General features: G+C 45.7%; 1 protein-coding gene across 1 annotated transcript; it reads left to right on the top strand.

The window, feature by feature from the left end:
• The first annotated feature begins 12768 nt into the window (after nucleotides 1–12768).
• Nucleotides 12769–16426, top strand: PURA (purine rich element binding protein A). Its single transcript, XM_075274788.1, has one exon. The coding sequence runs from the start codon at nucleotides 12803–12805 to the stop codon at nucleotides 13655–13657; it is 855 nt and encodes a 284-aa protein (XP_075130889.1). The 5' UTR covers nucleotides 12769–12802; the 3' UTR covers nucleotides 13658–16426.
• Nucleotides 16427–20284: the final 3858 nt, after the last annotated feature.

Below are 20284 nucleotides of genomic sequence, written 5' to 3'. Positions count from 1 at the left end.
CCGCCCCGTGATTGATATTTTCAGCTTCTGCCTGCGTCATACTAGTCTGTAGACAAATCTGTCCCACTCTAAGTGTACAAGATGAAGTCTGCGCTGCTTCATGGGTTTGTAGTGACAAAGGTAACTTACAAGTCTTATGTAAATATCTTGGGTCTAAGGCACACAACTGTAATGGATTTACAGTCCATGAATACTGATCTGCAAACCACACAAAAACACGTCTGCATTGTATCAGCACGTCATCCACAATCCTGTATGATTCCCTACACTGGTCTGCAGTTCCCTACACAAATTGCGGTTGTGTGTTTGGGCTCATAGAAAAGAGCTCTACTTTATCTGAAATTGTGGATAAGAAATAACGCTAGTAACTATCATGTTTGTTATGGTTCGACACTCGGTGTACTCAGGTAGCATCTGAATGTAAAAGTAAACCCATATAACTAGATAAATGTCTGATAGTGGCTTGCTCTAATACAGCATCTGAACATGAAGCTCTAGGGCCCATTCACATGGAGTAACGTGCAGCGTGACCTGGCACGTATACGCCGTGTGAGATTTTGCGGACCGAATACGCTCCCATTGATTTCAATGGGAGCGTGCATCATAAACGGCATGATCATGAAATCAATGGGAGCGTATACGGCCGGCAAAATCTCGCATGGCGTATACGTGCCAGGTCATGCGGCACATTACTCCGTGTGAATGGGCCCTTAAGGGTGAGTTCACAGAGTGTTTTTTTTTGTTTCTTTTCAGGAAGCTCAGTCATTTCAATGTGAGTCAGCATTTTTTTTTTTTCTCTGAACATAATCAACATAAACTATCTTCAGGCTGATTCTGCCTTGAAAATCCCATTGAAATCAATAAGGTGTGCAAGCAAAGCGGTTTTAAAACAGTGGTGGGCCCTGTGTAAAGATTTCTTAAGTGGAGCCCCCCAACACAACCACCTAGAAATACCTTACCTCAGTGTCGGACTGGGGTGTCTAGGGCCCACCAGTGGAATTGCTTCTAGGGGCCCACTGCCAGGACCATGCAGATCAGTGGTACCGAGACACGACGGCTAAAGGTAATAACATGTCGGGAGCCATGCTGCTCACCCACTATACCATGTGAACTTCTTAAACCTACTTCTACACCTTGAATGGCAAGTGAACAGCGCGGCTCCTAGAAATGTTACCATTACCTGTAGCTGTACGCTGTCCTGGAAAAGCTGAACTGCGGAGGTCCTGGCTGTTGTATCATCACAGATGTAATATTGATGGCCTATCCTAAGGACAGACCATCAATATTAGAAACATGGATAAATCCTTTAAAGTGGTTGTCCAGGAATAGGAGCAACTCACTTGGTGGGCGGGAGGTATAAAATAAAAAACAAATAAATAAAAAAGCATACTCATCTGTCCCCGGCGCTCTGTTGTCCACCATCAGTGTCCATTCGGTCTCATGCCGCCGCCTCTTTGCTGGGAGTCCTGCACCTCATGTGATTGCTGAGACCTATTAGGTACAGGATTTCCAGAAATGAGCGCATGAGACCGAACAGACACAGGCAGGGGACAACGGGGTGCGGGGGACAGGTGAGTAGGCTTTTTTTAATTTATTTTATTTTTACACTTCCCTGGTGGCCACACCAGTTTATAGACAACCTTAAGGCCAGGGCCCCACGTGCCGGAAACGCAGCGATTTGCCCGCAGCGGAGACACTGCGGGTAAAATTGCGGTGTTATACAGTCTCTGCAAAGTGGATGGGATTCATGTGACTCCCATCCTCACTTTGCGGAGAAGACTGCAGCGCGGACAAGCTGCAATTTGCAAAGCCGTTGCGGCTTTGCAAATCGCAGCATGTCAATTATATCTACGGAAACGCTTGCGGCTTTCCCGTAGATAGAATGTTAAGAGAGAGTCCGCGGAGGAAAACTCTGTAAACTTTCTCTTAAAAGCGCTGCAGAAAGAACCGCAATGCAAACACGCAGCGGTTCTTCCCGCAGCGCTTTAGAGCTGCGGATCTGGGCCGTAGCCTTAAGGGGTTTTTGGGCCAAATATTTTATGGCCACTTCACTGGTCCCCCATAATGTATGGGGATTATTGATGGAGCCAATATATTGTGTGGGAGCCATGATGGGGCTGACAACCTGTGGGGAAGGGGGACGTTAAAATGTGTGTCAAAAACAGAAAATGTCCACAGCTCAAAAGTATCAAGAACCAGCTTAACCTGAAGTGCACGAAAAAACCACCCCTCGGTAGGGGCCGAAATAATCCAAATGCACAAAAGGTTTGCTTACGATAAAACTTCGCTTTTAATGATGAGAAAGCATTAAAAATGACCACCAGATACAGGAATAAAAAGGGAGGTAAGAAGAAAAAAAACTTACAGCATTAATCCTTCAAACGCATGTACGTGCAGCAAAAAACAAGCCTATGCGTTTCTGGACATCTGTCCCATACTCATGGCAGTATATATAAATTTTTTTCTTCTTACATGCCTTGGTGAAGAGCTATCGGTGCCGTTACCATAGCTCTTCAGTGTCAGAAGGGTGTTTCTGACAGTCTGTGAGGAACGCCCCTCCTGACAGTAGTCCATAGCACTGTACTGTGAGAGGGGGCATTCCTTACCACCCAGCAATGACGCTGAACAGTGAGGAACGCTCCCCCCCCCCCAGTACCAGTCTATGGACGAATACTGTCAGGAATGGGGCGTTCCTCACCATTCAGCATCATGGCTGAGAAGTAAGGAACGCCCCCTGTGACAGTACAGCACTATGGACTCTACTGTCAGGAGGGGCGTTCCTTACAGTCAGTGCAATGAATTCACCGTACTGTCGGCTTTCTAGTAGTATATAATACCACATGTGCCCGAGGACGTGAAAGGTTCTCTTTGAGAGAGGATGTCAGTACATTTGCCTGTAAGCCGTTTCTATAAAAAAAAAAAAAAAAAAAAAAAAAAGTCTGTTTTAAAGAAAACAATTTATTAAGTTATGTCAGTTTTCTGGTGCAATTACATAAAAAAAATGAAGTATAAAAATACAATATTAATGAGATCATATTGCCACATGTTTATGATGGAAAAGAAGGGAGTGGTGTAACTTGATTAACAAAAATGATATGACCGGAGGATAGATCAGGATCCATTAAGCCAAGCAGCACACAGCCTTTTTTTTGTCCAGAAAACAAAGTCCAGACATTGGCTATACCTCCCGGACTGAAAACTGTATAGAGACCAGGACTATCAAAGTATATAAACCCGATTACAGTCCCGCGATGAGTACATAGATGACTATAATAATGTGAGTCCAGGTAGCTGGAAAGGGTTCAGTCTGGGAAATACAGAAAGTATACGGACCATGTTTTCAGTATGGAGAAGCCTGTGTGCCGCTGACCTAAAAATTGTTTACTATTATTTATTTATTATGCTTACTTATATAGCGCCATCATATTCCGCAGCGCTTTTACAGATATTGTTGGTCACTGTCCCATTTAGGGCTCACAATCTACAGTCCCTATCAGTATGTCTTTGGTGTGTGGGAGGAAACCGGAGTACCCGGAGGAAACCCAAGCAAACACGGGGAGAACATACAAACTCCTTGCAGATGTTGCCCTTGGCAGGATTTGAACCTAGGACTCCAGCACTGCAAGGCTACAATGCTAACCACTGAGCCACTATGATGTAAAATTCTTTTTACACAAATGATTGACAATCAACAATATAAAATGTCAAGCTTGTTAGCCGTTGTTTACATGCTGCATTAGTATTGGACAGACAATTGTTATTATGGGGAGAAGTGCCAGACCAACAAGTGATTTTTAAGCCTGTGCATATGAGACCAGCTGTCATTTATCAGATGATCTGGGATACATCTATATAACAGTGGTCGGGACAAACATTCCTATGATCATCAGCCCGTGTAAAGGGCATTAAAGGGGTGTCCGATGTCACCCACCTCTGTCCAGTCAGAAGTCCTCACCACACGTGACCGCTGAGGCCAATCCCATACTCACATGCTACAGGCAGCGGGTACTGCCACTGAAATAAATACCTGGGCACAACTGAACTGGACGGTGGCGGGGGACACCAAAGCCCTGGGGACAGGTGAGTATTGTGTTTTGTTGTTTTTTTATATATCTTCCCTGGCCTCCTAGCAGAAATCTGTTGTTCGTGGACAACCCTTTATGGGTTTATGCACGACAAGTATTTATCCTCTATCCTATGGATCATAAGTGTTTGACCACTGAGACCCCCCCTTTGATCCCGCAGCTGGGTTACAAGTTGGCGTGACTGGTGGTAGACAGGGCTCCCGTTAACTTAACAATAAGAGCACTGGAGATAGCTTAAGTACAGAACTCTATCTCTTGCTCTCCCATTTAAAGGGGACCTTTCATCAGATTGGGCACATGCAGTTCTATATACTGCTGGAAAGCCGACACTGCGCTGAATTCAGCGCAGTATCTGCTTTCCCGATCTGTGCCCCGGGTAAAGCGCTATCGGTCCCGGTACCGTAGCGCTTTACAGTGAGAAGGGCGTTTCTGACAGTCTATCAGGAACGTCCTTCTCCAAAGCAGCGCTTATCGCGCTGCAAAGTGTGAGCGGGGAGGAACGCCCCCCTCCCCTCCTGATAATACTAGTCTATGGACGAGCTGTGTGAGCAGAGGGAGGGGGCGTTCCTCCCCGCTCACACTGTACAGCGCGGTAGGCGCTGCTCTGGAGAAGGACGTACCTGGGTGACTGTCAGAAACACCCTTCTGACTGTAAAGCGCTACAGTACCGGCACTGATAGCACATTACCCGGGTCACAGATCGGGAAAGCAGACAGTGCACTGAATTCAGCGCACTGTCTGCTTTCCAGCAGTATATAGAACTGCCTGTGCCCAATCTGATGAAAGGTCCTCTTTAAGTGAATAGGAGTACTGTTCACCACCAGTCACACTTGTATTCAGGCTGAATGTGCAACAGGGAAAGTAATCTTTCGTTCTCGCCTTGTGGTATAACCCTTTTAACAGATTACGATGCTTTTGACTGAAGTGTAAACTGATGGCAGGGTGATATAAATAATGTCCCAGAGGTAAAGCAATATATCCTATGTATAGACCTGGTGCACGTCACTTTTAGTAATGCATTTAAATCTATACCATGTAAAAAACTAAATCTACATAACAGGATAGAGAGGTGTATTGGTGCACCTACTTCATATAATATCACTTTACTTCAACTATATATCAAGGGACATTATAATATATAGTATTAAATCGCTATTGTATAGTGGCTGATAAATAAAACATGGCTGTGATAAAGACTGCTAAGTACATGGTCATAGTATCGGAGCGTAGTCCAGCACAAGCAGTGAGTCACCAGTGATGCTGAAGATAGAAAACGCCAGTAGCATTAAAAATCCCTGCTGTGTCTCTAGGCTGCTATGTGATGTAAGGCTGAGACTAAGACAGGTGAGTGTATGGAGGCCGGTGGTATCAGAGCCTATGTATGAGAATAACGACAGGGGAGTGTATGGAGGCCGGTGGTATCAGAGCCTCTGTATGAGAATAACGACAGGGGAGTGTATGGAGGCCGGTGGTATCAAAGCCTCTGTATGAGAATAACGACAGGGGAGTGTATGGAGGTGGGTGGTGTCACAGCCTCTGTATGAGAATAACGACAGGGGAGTGTATGGAGGCCGGTGGTGTCAGAGCTGAGAATAACGACAGGGGAGTGTATGGAGGCCGGTGGTGTCACAGCCTCTGTATGAGAATAACGACAGGGGAGTGTATGGAGGCCGGTGGTGTCACAGCCTCTGTATGAGAATAACGACAGGGGAGTGTATGGAGGCCGGTGGTATCAGAGCCTCTGTATGAGAATAACGACAGGGGAGTGTATGGAGGCCGGTGGTATCAAAGCCTCTGTATGAGAATAACGACAGGGGAGTGTATGGAGGCGGGTGGTGTCACAGCCTCTGTATGAGAATAACGACAGGGGAGTGTATGGAGGCCGGTGGTGTCAGAGCCTCTGTATGAGAATAAAGACAGGGGAGTGTATGGAGGCCGGTGGTGTCAGATCCTCTGTATGAGAATAAAGACAGGGGAGTGTATGGAGGCCGGTGGTGTCAGAGCTGAGAATAAAGACAGGGGAGTGTATGGAGGCCGCTGGTATCAGAGCCTCTGTATGAGAATAAAGACAAGGGAGTGTATGGAGGCCGGTGGTGTCAGAGCCTCTGTATGAGAATAAAGATAGGGGAGTATATGGAGGCCGGTGGTGTCAGAGCTGAGAATAAAGACAGGGGAGTGTATGGAGGCCGCTGGTATCAGAGCTTCTGTATAAGAATAAAGAGAGGGGAGTGTATGGAGGCCGGTGGTGTCACAGCCTCTGTATGAGAATAACGTCAGGGGAGTGTATGGAGGCCGGTGGTGTCACAGCCTCTGTATGAGAATAACGACAGGGGAGTGTATGGAGGCCGGTGGTATCAGAGCCTCTGTATGAGAATAACGACAGGGGAGTGTATGGAGGCCGGTGGTATCAAAGCCTCTGTATGAGAATAACGACAGGGGAGTGTATGGAGGCGGGTGGTGTCACAGCCTCTGTATGAGAATAACGACAGGGGAGTGTATGGAGGCCGGTGGTATCAGAGCCTCTGTATGAGAATAAAGACAGGGGAGTGTATGGAGGCCGGTGGTGTCAGATCCTCTGTATGAGAATAAAGACAGGGGAGTGTATGGAGGCCGGTGGTGTCAGAGCTGAGAATAAAGACAGGGGAGTGTATGGAGGCCGCTGGTATCAGAGCCTCTGTATGAGAATAAAGACAAGGGAGTGTATGGAGGCCGGTGGTGTCAGAGCCTCTGTATGAGAATAAAGATAGGGGAGTATATGGAGGCCGGTGGTGTCAGAGCTGAGAATAAAGACAGGGGAGTGTATGGAGGTCGCTGGTATCAGAGCTTCTGTATAAGAATAAAGACAGGGGAGTGTATGGAGGCCGGTGGTGTCACAGCCTCTGTATGAGAATAAAGACAAGGGAGTGTATGGAGGCCGGTGGTGTCACAGCCTCTGTATGAGAATAAAGACAAGGGAGTGTATGGAGGCCAGTGGTGTCAGAGCCTCTGTATAAGAATAAAGACAGGGGAGTGTATGGAGGCCAGTGGTGTCAGAGCCTCTGTATGAGAATAAAGACAAGGGAGTGTATGGAGGCCGGTGGTGTCAGAGCCTCTGTATGAGAATAAAGACAGGGGAGTGTATGGAGGCCAGTGGTGTCAGAGCCTCTGTATGAGAATAAAAACAGGGGAGTGTATGGAGGCTGGTGGTGTCAGAGCTGAGAATAAAGACAGGGGAGTGTATGGAGGCCGCTGGTATCAGAGCTTCTGTATAAGAATAAAGACAGGGGAGTGTATGGAGGCCGGTGGTGTCACAGCCTCTGTATGAGAATAAAGATAGGGGAGTATATGGAGGCCGGTGGTGTCAGAGCCTCTGTATGAGAATAAAGATAGGGGAGTATATGGAGGCCGGTGGTGTCACAGCCTCTGTATGAGAATAATGACAGGGGAGTGTATGGAGGCGGGTGGTGTCACAGCCTCTGTATGAGAATAACGACAGGGGAGTGTATGGAGGCCGGTGGTGTCAGAGCATCTGTATGAGAATAACGACAGGGGAGTGTATAGAGGCCGGTGGTGTCACAGCCTCTGTATGAGAATAAAGACAGGGGAGTGTATGGAGGCCAGTGGTGTCACAGCCTCTGTATGAGAATAAAGACAGGGGAGTGTATGGAGGCTGGTGGTGTCAGAGCTGAGAATAAAGACAGGGGAGTGTATGGAGGCCGGTGGTATCAGAGCCTCTGTATGAGAATAAAGACAAGGGAGTGTATGGAGGCCAGTGGTGTCAGAGCCTCTGTATGAGAATAAAGACAGGGGAGTGTATGGAGGCCGGTGGTGTCAGATCCTCTGTATGAGAATAAAGACAGGGGAGTGTATGGAGGCTGGTGGTGTCAGCATACCTCCCAACTTTTGAAGAACCAAAAGAGGGACAAAATGTGCAGCGCGCATAGCGCGCCGCGGCAAGTTTAGCCCCACCCACTTTTGTGTTGACCCCGCCCACTCGTTAATTTTTCATGTGCCCGCACACAGTATAATCCTCCTACAGTCACCCGTAAATTATATGTCCCCCCTCTATCTCTCCCCAGTTTCATATACACCCTTCATCTGCCCCCAGTTTCATGTCCCTCTTCCATCTCTGCCCCCAGATTCATGTCCCTCCATCTCTGCCCCCAGATTCATGTCCTCTCCATCTCTGCCCCCAGATTCATGTCCCACATCTCTGCCCCCAGATTCATGTCCTCTCCATCTCTGCCCCCAGATTCATGTTCTCTCCATCTCTGCCCCCAGATTCATGTTCTCTCCATCTCTGCCCCCAGATTCATGTTCTCTCCATCTCTTCCCCCAGATTCATGTCCCCCATCTCTGCCCCAGATTCATGTCCCCCATCTCTGCCCCCAGATTCATGTCCCCCATCTCTGCCCCCAGTTTCATGTCCACTCCATCTCTGCCCCCAGATTCATGTGCCCACATCTCTGCCCCCAGATTCATGTGCCCACATCTCTGCCCCCAGTTTCATGTCCACTCCATCTCTGCCCTCAGATTCATGTCCCCCCATCTCTGCCCCCAGATTCATGTCCCCCCATCTCTGCCCCCAGTTTCTTGTCCCTCCATCTCTGCCCCCAGTTTCTTGTCCCTCCATCTCTGCCCCCAGTTTCTTGTCCCTCCATCTCTGCCCCCCGATTCATGTCCCACATCTCTGCCCCCCGATTCCTGTCCCTCCATCTCTGCCCCCCGATTCCTGTCCCTCCATCTCTGCCCCCCGATTCCTGTCCCTCCATCTCTGCCCCCAGATTCCTGTCCCTCCATCTCTGCCCCCAGATTCCTGTCCCTCCATCTCTGCCCCCAGATTCCTGTCCCTCCATCTCTGCCCCCAGATTCCTGTCCCTCCATCTCTGCCCCCAGATTCCTGTCCCTCCATCTCTGCCCCCAGATTCCTGTCCCCCATCTCTGCCCCCAGATTCATGTCCTCTCCATCTCTGCCCCCAGTGTCATGCCGTCCTCTCCTTCATCTGCCCCCAGATTCACGTTCCACCTCCACATTAAACTTACCTTCTCCTCCGCTCCCTCGCCGCTCTCTGCCCGCCTCTCTCGCTGACACATATGCGGCTGAAGCAAGGAGCTGACACAGGTCAGCTCCTCGCTTCGCCGCTGCGTCTCTCTCTCGCTGACACATGCGGCTGAAGCGAGGAGCTGACCTGTGGCAGCTCCTCGCTTCGCTGCTGCCGCCGGCTCCTGGCTTATACATCGCGTCTACAAGCCAGGAGCCGGCGGCAGCGGCGAAGCGAGGAGCTGACACAGGTCAGCTCCTCGCTTCAGCCGCATGTGTCAGCGAGAGAGAGAGACGCAGCGGCGAAGCGAGCACGCGAGCTGCTTCAGCCGCGTGTGTCAGGGAGAGAGGCGGGCAGCGGCAAAGCGAGGAGCTGACCTGTGTCAGCTCCTTGCTTCAGCCGCATATGTGTTCAACTCAGATCTGCGTCCTCTGGACGCAGATCTGAGTTGAAATCGGGACATACCTCCCTCCAACCGGGACCGCGGGACATGTCACCCAAATCGTGACTGTCCCGCGGAAATCGGGACGGTTGGGAGGTATGTGTCAGAGCTGAGAATAAAGACAGGGGAGTGTATGGAGGCCGGTGGTATCAGAGCCTCTGTATGAGAATAAAGACAAGGGAGTGTATGGAGGCCGGTGGTGTCACAACCTCTGTATGAGAATAAAGACAGGGGAGTGTATGGAGGCCGGTGGTGTCAGAGCCTCTGTATGAGAATAACGACAGGGGAGTGTATGGAGGCTGGTGGTGTCAGAGCTGAGAATAAAGACAGGGGAGTGTATGGAGGCCGCTGGTATCAGAGCTTCTGTATAAGAATAAAGACAGGGGAGTGTATGGAGGCCGGTGGTATCAGAGCCTCTGTATGAGAATAAAGACAAGGGAGTGTATGGAGGCCGGTGGTGTCAGAGCCTCTGTATGAGAATAAAGATAGGGGAGTGTATAGAGGCCGGTGGTGTCAGAGCCTCTGTATGAGAATAAAGACATGGGAGTGTATGGAGGCCGGTGGTGTCAGAGCCTCTGTATGAGAATAAAGACAAGGGAGTGTATGGAGGCCGGTGATGTCAGAGCCTCTGTATGAGAATAAAGATAGGGGAGTGTATGGAGGCCGGTGGTGTCAGAGCCTCTGTATAAGAATGCTATTCCGGCATCAGTCTCAGCTGTTGTCTCCACAAAATTCACTGTGCAGTGCATTATGATATTAAACCATCTGGGTGCAGGGCCCATCCAATGGAGAAGGGTTTTGGACGATGCTCGCACAAAATGGCAGGATCAGTATATTGTGGAATAGTTAAAACTTTATTAGCCAAAGAACACTACATGTTTCAAGCGTGAGCCTTTTCTCAAGTGTAAAAAAATAGCTGGCTAGTGTGCCGATTCTAATGAGCTGCAAGACGCAAGTTTCAACTATTCCATGATATACGGATCCTGCCATTTTGTGTGCACATCGTCCAAAAAGGGTTTGATGGGCCCTGCACCCGGATGGTTTAATATTGTATTGCTATATGCAGCCTCGTGTTCACATAAGGGCAAAGTTGCTGCCACAGTAAGGGTCCATTCACACGGAGTAAATGCGCGCTCATTTTGACAAAATACATGTGTAAAAATAAGACTCCCATTGACTTCAATGACATTTTACACGTGTATTTTGATTTGTATTTTGACGTGTTTTTTTTTTAAACGTGTAAAAAAATGTCATTGAAGTCAATGGGAGTCTTATTTTTACACGTGTATTTTTTTACACTTGTATTTTGCCATACTGAGCGCGCATTTACTCTGTGTGAATGGACCCTTACATCGGGTTTAAGATAAGGCTCATTGGTTGTTGTGACTGCTCACAACACCATAAGGTAAGGAGCCAATCAGACATTCTTAGCTGCATTAACTTTGGGCTAACCTACTACACCATATACTGCTCTGTCTCTCCTCTTTTGTTTACTGTGCCGTGCATGTCCGCACAAGATGCATCTAGCTGCTATAAGGAAGGGACTTGGGAGATGGCTATAGCAATATTCTAACCCTAAAGCTACACCACACAAGGCATGTCTCCCCATCTGTTCTGCTTCTTCCAGGGCATCACTTGGCATCATCTGGTCACTAACATAGAATTACTTGGACATTTAGCACAGGTGATCTGCATTGGGATTTTTCATCAATAAATATATTCCAGTTTATAAAGTGGGGAGATGCAGTAACAGCCGGTTCACACCAGTGTTTGAGTCTCAGTAGTCTCGCCTTTACTCTCCACCGGTTCTGGGTCTCCAAGCAGGACTCAAAGGATGGAAACCAAAATGCTATTGTGAACCTAGTGTTGTTTAATACTACTGTATAATACTATGTCCTTAATATACAGCAGATGGGAGGTGATATTATATAAATAAGGGGCTCCAATACACCTCCTTTACCTATCCTAATATTTATATTTTTGACATGGTCCAGACTTCGATGCATTATTAAAAGTTAATTTTTTTAAAAAAAAAATTTCTTGTTATATACAATAAATAATGATAGGATCACACTAGTGTTCAGCTTTCTGTTCCTTGGGTCTGCTTTGGGACCCGAAAAACAGAAAGCTAACCTGCTTAAAGAGGATGTTTCATCACTTGGGGCACATGCGGTTTTATATACCGCTAGAGATGAGCGAACACTGTTTGGATCAGCCGATCCGAACAGCACGCTCCCATAGAAATGAAGGGAAGCACCTGGCACGCAGACTTTTCCGGCGGCTGGCTGCTTAACCCCCCCACGTGCTGGCCGCTTCCATTCATTTCTATGGGAGCGTGCTGTTCGGAACGGCTGTTCCGAACAGTGTTCGCTCATCTCTATATACCGCTAGAAAGCCAACAGAAAGCTGAATTCAGCGCGCTATCTGCTTTCTAGTGGTATATAAAACCGCATGTGCCCCAAGTGATGAAAGGTCTTCTTTAAGAGACTGTTACCCATGGACCCCATAGACTATAATGAGGTCTGCCGGGTTTCTGCCTGAAAAATGTGGAGAGAAAAGTCCTGCAAATGGGACTTCTCTCCATATTCTTTAAGTGGGTTTGGGAACGGAATCCCCCAAATGTATATTGAGCACTAGTGTGAACATAGCCTGACCTGGTACACACAGTGCACATTATCTATTGCAGGACAGGACAACGGAAAAACTGACAGCAATGGATTCCATAAATTATGGACATGACCTGAGCGAGGGGGACTCCATTGACTGTATTGGGGTTTGTCGAATGTCTGCTTTAATACTGAACTCGCTGGGTGTGAACAGACGTTTGTTTTCTTTACTTACAGTAAATCTGACACTAGACTAATGTAAAGGTGTATTCAGACGTAGCTGTTGTGCTGCAGTTTCAATAATAGGTCAGCTGTGACATTTAGATACCTGCGATTGTAATCTATAAAGCCTGGTGTGAATACAGCCTACAGAGAGCAGGTTGCTGCAGTGTCTGGTTATTTGCTTTATAGGGCAAAGCCTTTATTGTGGCATCTACCGCTTTGTATGAACACGACCGTGAAAATGGCATGAGCTGGAAGCCGCAGGAGGGGTCACCGCACAGGTCACACGGTCTGGACAGCAGCGAGAACTTTGGAAAAGTTGAGCGCCCCCCTCGGCCGCAGCGGAGCCGTCCTCGGCTAGTTCTCGCGAGATCAGCGTCCTGTCTGTGGGAGTTGCAGGGAGAGGGGAAGAAGGCAGGCGGTATCATGGCGGATAGAGACAGTGGAAGCGAGCAAGGAGGAGCGGCTATGAGTTCCGGTGGCAGCTCGTTACACCCGGCCTCAGGAATCGGGGGCTCGGCTCTGCAGCACGAAACCCAGGAGCTGGCCTCTAAGCGAGTGGACATTCAGAACAAGCGCTTCTACTTGGACGTTAAGCAAAACGCTAAGGGCCGCTTCCTAAAGATAGCGGAGGTCGGGGCTGGAGGCAATAAGAGCCGGCTGACCCTGTCCATGTCCGTGGCCGTGGAATTCCGCGACTACCTGGGGGATTTTATCGAGCACTACGCGCAGTTAGGACCTAGCAACCCCGACATGGCGCAGGACGAGCCCAGGCGAGCGCTCAAGAGCGAGTTCTTAGTCCGAGAGAACCGAAAGTACTACATGGACCTGAAGGAGAACCAGAGAGGCCGCTTCCTGAGGATCCGTCAGACGGTGAACCGCGGCCCGGGCCTGGGCTCCACACAGGGTCAGACCATCGCTCTGCCAGCGCAAGGACTGATCGAGTTCCGCGATGCTCTGGCGAAGCTTATCGACGATTACGGGGTGGAGGAGGAGCCCGCTGAATTACCCGAGGGCACTTCCTTGACTGTGGACAACAAGCGCTTCTTCTTTGATGTGGGCTCCAATAAGTACGGGGTCTTCATGCGGGTGAGCGAAGTGAAGCCCACGTACCGCAACTCCATCACCGTCCCGTACAAAGTGTGGGCCAAATTCGGGCATACTTTCTGCAAATACGCCGAGGAGATGAAGAAGATCCAGGAGAAGCAGAGGGAAAAGCGCGCCTCCGAGCACCAGCAGCAGCAGGAGGAGGCCCACGGGGACGACGGCGACGACGATTGATAACCGTCGATGGCGATCTGTAAAATAAATAAATAAAAAAAATAAAAAAAAAATAAAAAATTCTAACGAGAACTGTTAATAACTCCTCGGGAGCACCGCCCACCAACCTCCACAGACTGACAGATCGTGACTTGTCACTCCCATCGCTGGATGTCGTCCACTTCCCCACCGTATAAACAGTAAGCAGCTGCTAAACAAACAGAGTAATAACATTATATATTGAACTGTGTTTCCTACTTGATGATGATGATGATGAGACTATACAGGATTGAGTGTTGATTCCCCCGATTAACCCCAGAACTTTTCTACACCCCGCTATGATGATGGCGCTGATGAGCTCTATGACAGACAGACAGACACAGGTCCTTTCATGTCGCTAACATTTGACTTTAGCACAAAGAGATATTTTAGAAGACGTAAAAACAAAACAAAAAAAGAGAGAATTTTTAGTTTTTTTTTTTTTTTTTTTTCCTCCTTTCTCATTTTTTTGTTACCAAATTTTCCAGGCTGAGCTGGAGGGTCGTGGTTACCTGGCCGCCTTCTCCTCTAGGGCCGTGTACATACGAGGGCTATAGGCATGCTGTGTGTCTGAGCTTTGTCTCCATGTTATGCCGAGGTTTGTAGAGTATCAAGGTACATAGGTTATTCAATAAAAGTGCTCTCTTTTCTACGATATGCATTGCATCTGGACCTAGAGCATAAATGGTCGGTGACGATTATGTGAACATGAAACAAATGATTAAACGAGAACATTTTAAATGAAATTTTGTTAATTTGTGATTTTTGCCAGTTTAACGGATAATTTATTTCCCGCTTGTTCCTCTTTCTAAATGTCTGCCATGTATATATATATATCTCTCTGTATTTATAGACTAAAGGTTTATGTATAGATGCTGAACAGTATGTTTTGTATTACACATGGAAAAAAAACAAACTATATCGTTGATGACTTTTGATGCACTTCTAAATCAATTATTAAAGAAGGTTTTTAATTAGGTCCTTTTCCTTATTCTCAGAGACCCTCTTGGCTGCTTGCGTGACCTGTGCCCGCTCTGCACGCTGACATATGTTGCGGTTCTTTTACTAACACTCTTTTTGCTGTGTCTTTCAGCCGCCTCCTTGTACCATCACAACACTGTTTATTTGTGTTTCCTTTGGCTAGGACGCTTGGGAGTGAATCTCTGCCCACTCAGATGCCAAGGAGAAGTAGTCGTGTCATCCATGCCAGTCATCCAGTTATTCATCTTTTTTTTTTTTGCAAATGACTGTATTATAGCATTGTAGTTTATGTATTTGTTGAGCTCGTGGCCCCTTATAATGTAACTAAACCGTAAAACAACTTCTGATTTTCTGGTAGCGGTTTTGACAATAATGTTGGTAAATATTGTCCCCTTTTTGGGAATTCCTGTGCTGATATCCATCTTGTTTATTGGTACCTGAAATCTGTATGTTGCTTCTAACCTAGTACGATGTGACCCAGCCTCAGCTTCCCTGCAGTAAGCGCAGACATATCAGACATTGCAAACAGTACAGTGATTCTTAGCTTCAGATCTGCAATCTGTCTTATTTTCAGAGATTTCATTGGTAGAAAACTTAGGTTTGGGAGCAGCTACGTATCCCAATCCCAACGGTGTCTCCATCCTTCCACACCGCTCTTCTATGGTATAAAGTGCCTGAGATATAACCGCGCTCCGTGCACAATGAGAATCAATGTACGGATTTCACATACTAATAGGGGAAAATAAGTGGATTTCACAAAAAGGAGACAAGATTTGTTATAAAGTCCCAAATGCTGGCAGAAATAAAAATTGTTAAAAATTTTAGTTGTGATCTGAGGGAGGACCTGTCTGCTCTCCTGACTCGTAAAATAACAATTGTTTTTGGCGCTGTGTGTTGTGCTCAGCACTATGTCAGAGAGTTGTCACCATGTTGTCTGGTACCACCAGCGCTGATTCGGTGTACGGACCCCCAATATACTCAGAAATGAGAAATGGCAGGAACAACATCAAAGTCTAAGAAAAATGTTCCAGAGTTATTATTTCCTAGGGAGTACAGTTATTTAGTAGATCAGACATGTTGAGAGGCGACAGGTCCTCTTTAATAAGCAGGCATCAATTGATGGATAAGATGTAAGAAGAAGAAGATATACCCTGCATGGTTAAGCTTGCATTAAGACGTCATCTACAGGCCAGGGACTATTCGAGGCAATATCCACTTGTTTCTAGACTGCCTCCCCCACATTAGCTGCATCCATGCCCGTCTCCAGCACTTTCCTCTGTCAATATGCAATTATTTAGCATCAATATTAAAGCTATGTACAGTGTAATTCAAGGAACGTTATCATGCGGACAGGTTATTCCTAGGTTAGTGTGTGCTTACCCCTATGGTGGTGAGGGGATTAATACTGCAGTGAAATGTCTGACTTTCATTTGTTTGTCCATTTGTGTAACTTTATTTAAGAGGATCCTGAGGTTTACATAAAATATTGTTAGAAATAGAAGTTTTATTTATTTAGATCTCTCGATACTTTGTGCATTGTTCTACAGTGTTGTATCTTCCAGACCTCATCTTTAGGGAGCCTTCACACGGAGATATACTGCACTCATTCTGAACGTAAAAACACACTCAGAATGAGCGCATAAAAAGCAGATCCCATTGACTTGAATGGGAGCCGGCATATGTGTGCTCCCCATTGAAATCAATGGGAGGCTTTTTTTCTCTATTGCTTTCAATGGGATACGTGCGTAATACATTGAAAGCAATAGGGAAAAAAGCCTCCCATTGATTTCAATGGGGAGCGCACGTATGCCGGCTCCCATTCAAGTCAATGGGAGCTGCTTTTTACGCACTCATTCTGAATGTGTTTTTACGTTCAGAATGAGCGCATTGTAACGTGAAGGCTCCCTAAGGTAAAGCACTTGTCCCATGGAGTGAAGACTACCGAACCTTTTTCTCGCTCCACTTGCAACCTTATCATAGCCAAACTGATTGTGGGTGGGACTGGTTGATAGTTGGAAGCGGTAGAGATCGCTGAAGGACAGCACTCGGCTATATCTGGCACTTCCATTGAAGTAAATGGGAGCAGCACTTGCCACTACCCGTATTCATCCTGTGCTTAGGTTGAATGTGTAGCTGGAGAAAGGTCCTACAGTCTTCACTCCATGGCACAACCCATTTAAGGCCATTTTACAGGGGCTCATGATCACTCCGCTTGTTCCCGATCATCAACTAGACATGTCTAGTAATTGGTCAACAAACAAATAAATGCTTGTTAGTCTTTGGTCACATCTCCTATGTGGGCACAACCATGGCTTGTTGGGAGCACATTCCCAGGGGTTATGCTGCTGACAATAATGAAACCCTGGGGGGGGGGATGACCATCGCATTAATTATCTTTCATCTCTATATGATGATTTGTTGCATGTCTATGGAAGATAAAAGAGCGGCATTTGATTTGCTATATCAGTCAGTGCTCCTTACAAGAAATCTGCCCATGTAGAGGACCCTTATATCGGCTCCTCTCAATCTTTTCTATCTTGTTTCTTTATAATATGTTCATTACACACTCCAAATATTAAATAGTCCATTTCAAAAGGTTTTTTTTTTGGAGGGGGGGCGAGATGTACTTTGTTTCACATCATGACAATAATCAAAATATGTTTGTCATTGCATGGGAATTCATACAAACCTAATAATTCTCACGATTCTGAAGGTTGAGAGAGAATTCAGTCAGTTTTTCATTATATGGTAATTCAAGGAATCTTCTGGGATTTACATACTGTGTTTTAACATGTTTAGATGTATGAAAGAAAGGAAAGTACAATGCAAAGTAGTAAGAGGTTTTGAGCCTTTTTTGTGTTGCTGGCCTCTGTGCAGTAATGTGTTGTCTGATCCACTGGCAACCATTCAAGTCACTAGTATGGACACAAGCTCTTGTCGATGACAATACATCATTGTTTACGTTTGGCAAATAGGAAGGACCCGGGGACACGTTTAAAGGGGTTGTCTAATTTCAGATGTGGGCATAAGGGCAGGACATGGTATACAATTTAAAAATTTCATGGTGGCTCTGTGAAAACTTCATGGGTGGGGGGAGGGGTACTCCGCATGCTTAACCCTGCTAAGATTAAATGTTTATTATTTACGTAGTTGCATATGTCTAAAAAACTATGTATGAAAAATCTTTTCATAAAATTCACTTGATTTAAAAAAAAAATAAAAAAAAAATAAACATAACCTACTTTGCTAAAGGTGCCCTTTTCAGTACTGGCAGTCCAGAGGTGCCAATCACATGAGCACTGCAGCCAATCCCTGGCCTCAGCAGTCTTGTGTCATTTGCATACAGGTCATCTCTAAGGCCAGTGATTGGCTGCAGCACTCATGTGACCACACACTTCCAGACGTTACCACTTCTGCTCCAGTTGAGGTCAGGCGCCTTTCGGTTACGTCTATATTTTCAGTAAATGACATGTTCTGCCTTGATACACTGAAATTATTTGTACAATTCCTTTAAGCATGCTAAGACCATTTTGTAAAACTAGAAAACCTCTTACCTGGATTTATGGAAGACCTTAAACCCCATTAACCGCCTAACTAACAATCTGAATTTTTTTTTTTAACCCTTTTTTGTTCCACATTACCATGGAAATGTCTTTGGCGTGTTGACTATCAGCCTTTTTTTCTTGTATTAAAGAGGACCTTTCACCACTTTTGGGCACAGCGCGATAGGCGCTGCTGGGCAGAAGGACGTCTCTGGCTAATGGTCAGAAACGCCCTTCTGACCATAGAGCACTATGGTACCGGCACCGTAAGCTCTTTACACCAGGCACGGATCGGGAAAGCCGACAGTGCGCTGAACTCAGCGCACTGTCAGCTTCCCGGCAGTATATAACACTGCATGTGCCCAAAAGTGGTGAAAGGTCCTCTTTAAGTAATCTTGCTGTCCTCTGGTGACTACTATTTGATGTGTTCGCTGACATCTCCTTCTCCTCCTACTTTGGGCTATTATAAAGCTTCTGCACACATGTTCAGTGGTCTCACAATGTCTGTCTGGTCTGTTATTTGCCCCAGTCCATGTACGGTTCTATGTCCATAGGAATTACTGTAGCGAGAATTAGCGGTAATATAGCATCTTCTAGTATAGCCTCGGCTGATTCTTCTCATCCCTGACGTTGGCTCTCTGTAGCAGACACTATACAGTTAGGATAACCTTGGTCATTTGCTCCTGTTGAAACATGCACATATATTATATATGTATAAATATATAAATATAGAGCTCTAACAGTTTTGTTATGATCAATTTTTATAACTTTGTGTATAGATTAATGAATTCAAAGATATATTTATTGGGAATTGTGTGCACTTTATTTGTATACTTGTATGTATGTTTATTTTTTTGCCGCACTTACGCACCTTTTTTATGTGTATATACACAAATATATACCGAACAGCAAGCTTCTGTATTATATGCTCCTATGATAAGGGGATCAGTCCGATCCCAGAATCTGTTTTGTGTATTTTAATAAAGTGATCCTGTATCACCATTACTTAAAGTTTCATTCCCTTTATGTGAGCAGTAGTGCCTTAACATTTCTCTTGGTCTTATATTACCCTTCTCTTTCTGTTTAGGATATAGATGTCTCACATAGTAGGGGAGATCTACCATATATGCTTACATTTTAGGGGTCTTTGTTTAGTGGGAGCATTTGCACCCGCTAGTTTTGCGCTACCCCGGTAGCTGTGAGACGCCTGACCCGATTATGGCTTCCAGTTAAAACATCATTAAGCTTTCAAACAACTTTTGATATTTTGGCTGCTTTTGTGTCATTCATTTTAGAATATACTTTATTTACAAATTTTGGTTAAATTTTTTTTCCCCGTTTTTTCTCTGAGAGCCCTTCCCTGCTTGTATGTAATAACTAGAAAATGAGGGTGGGGATGGGTCACTTCAAACTGATATATCTCATCCTTGATAAAATATAGTCTATATAAAAAAAAACAAAAAAAAAAAATTTGCAAGTCTTCAGTAGGTGATAACTTTTTTAATGGCTAACTCATAATGATGACAGAATATGACGCTTCAAAGCTTTTAAGCTTCTTCAGATGTATCTAAAACACTTTCTGAAGGCTGCATATTTATGTACAAACGGACACATAGGGATAAAATTTCAGGAGGGAGGGAGAGGCTTATTACTATATACATATAAAAACAAATAAACAAGGCACAGTTCCCAGGTTCTTTATCTTTATGGCTATCTTACTTCAGTGATTTGTATAGAATGCCATGAACCCATGTGATGCATTCATGCCATTATCCACATTGTTAAGTAGGGTCATGCACTTGTATTTTTATAGACCTAAAGACACTTCTGAATGGATTTTTATGGACCTAAAGACACTTCTGAACATGAATACAAGTGCATGACCCTACTTAACACTCTGGATAATGGCATGAATGCATCACATGGGTTCATGGCATTCTATACAAATCACTGAACTAAGACAGCCATAAAGATAAAGAACCTGGGAACTGTGACTTGTTTATTTGTTTTTATATGTATATAGTAATAAGCCTCTTCCTCCCTCCCTCCTGAAATCCTATCCCTATGTGTCCAGTTGTACATAAAT

This window comes from Leptodactylus fuscus, chromosome 5 (assembly GCF_031893055.1).
Source record: "Leptodactylus fuscus isolate aLepFus1 chromosome 5, aLepFus1.hap2, whole genome shotgun sequence".
Lineage (NCBI taxonomy): Eukaryota > Metazoa > Chordata > Amphibia > Anura > Leptodactylidae > Leptodactylus > Leptodactylus fuscus.
Note: the sequence above shows the minus strand (reverse complement) of the source record. Positions and strands in the feature narration are given on the sequence as shown.

Excerpts from the sequence above, each read along its gene's own strand:
- PURA (XM_075274788.1), top strand. The coding sequence starts at position 12,803 with ATGGCGGATAGAGACAGTGGAAGCGAGCAAGGAGGAGCGGCTATGAGT.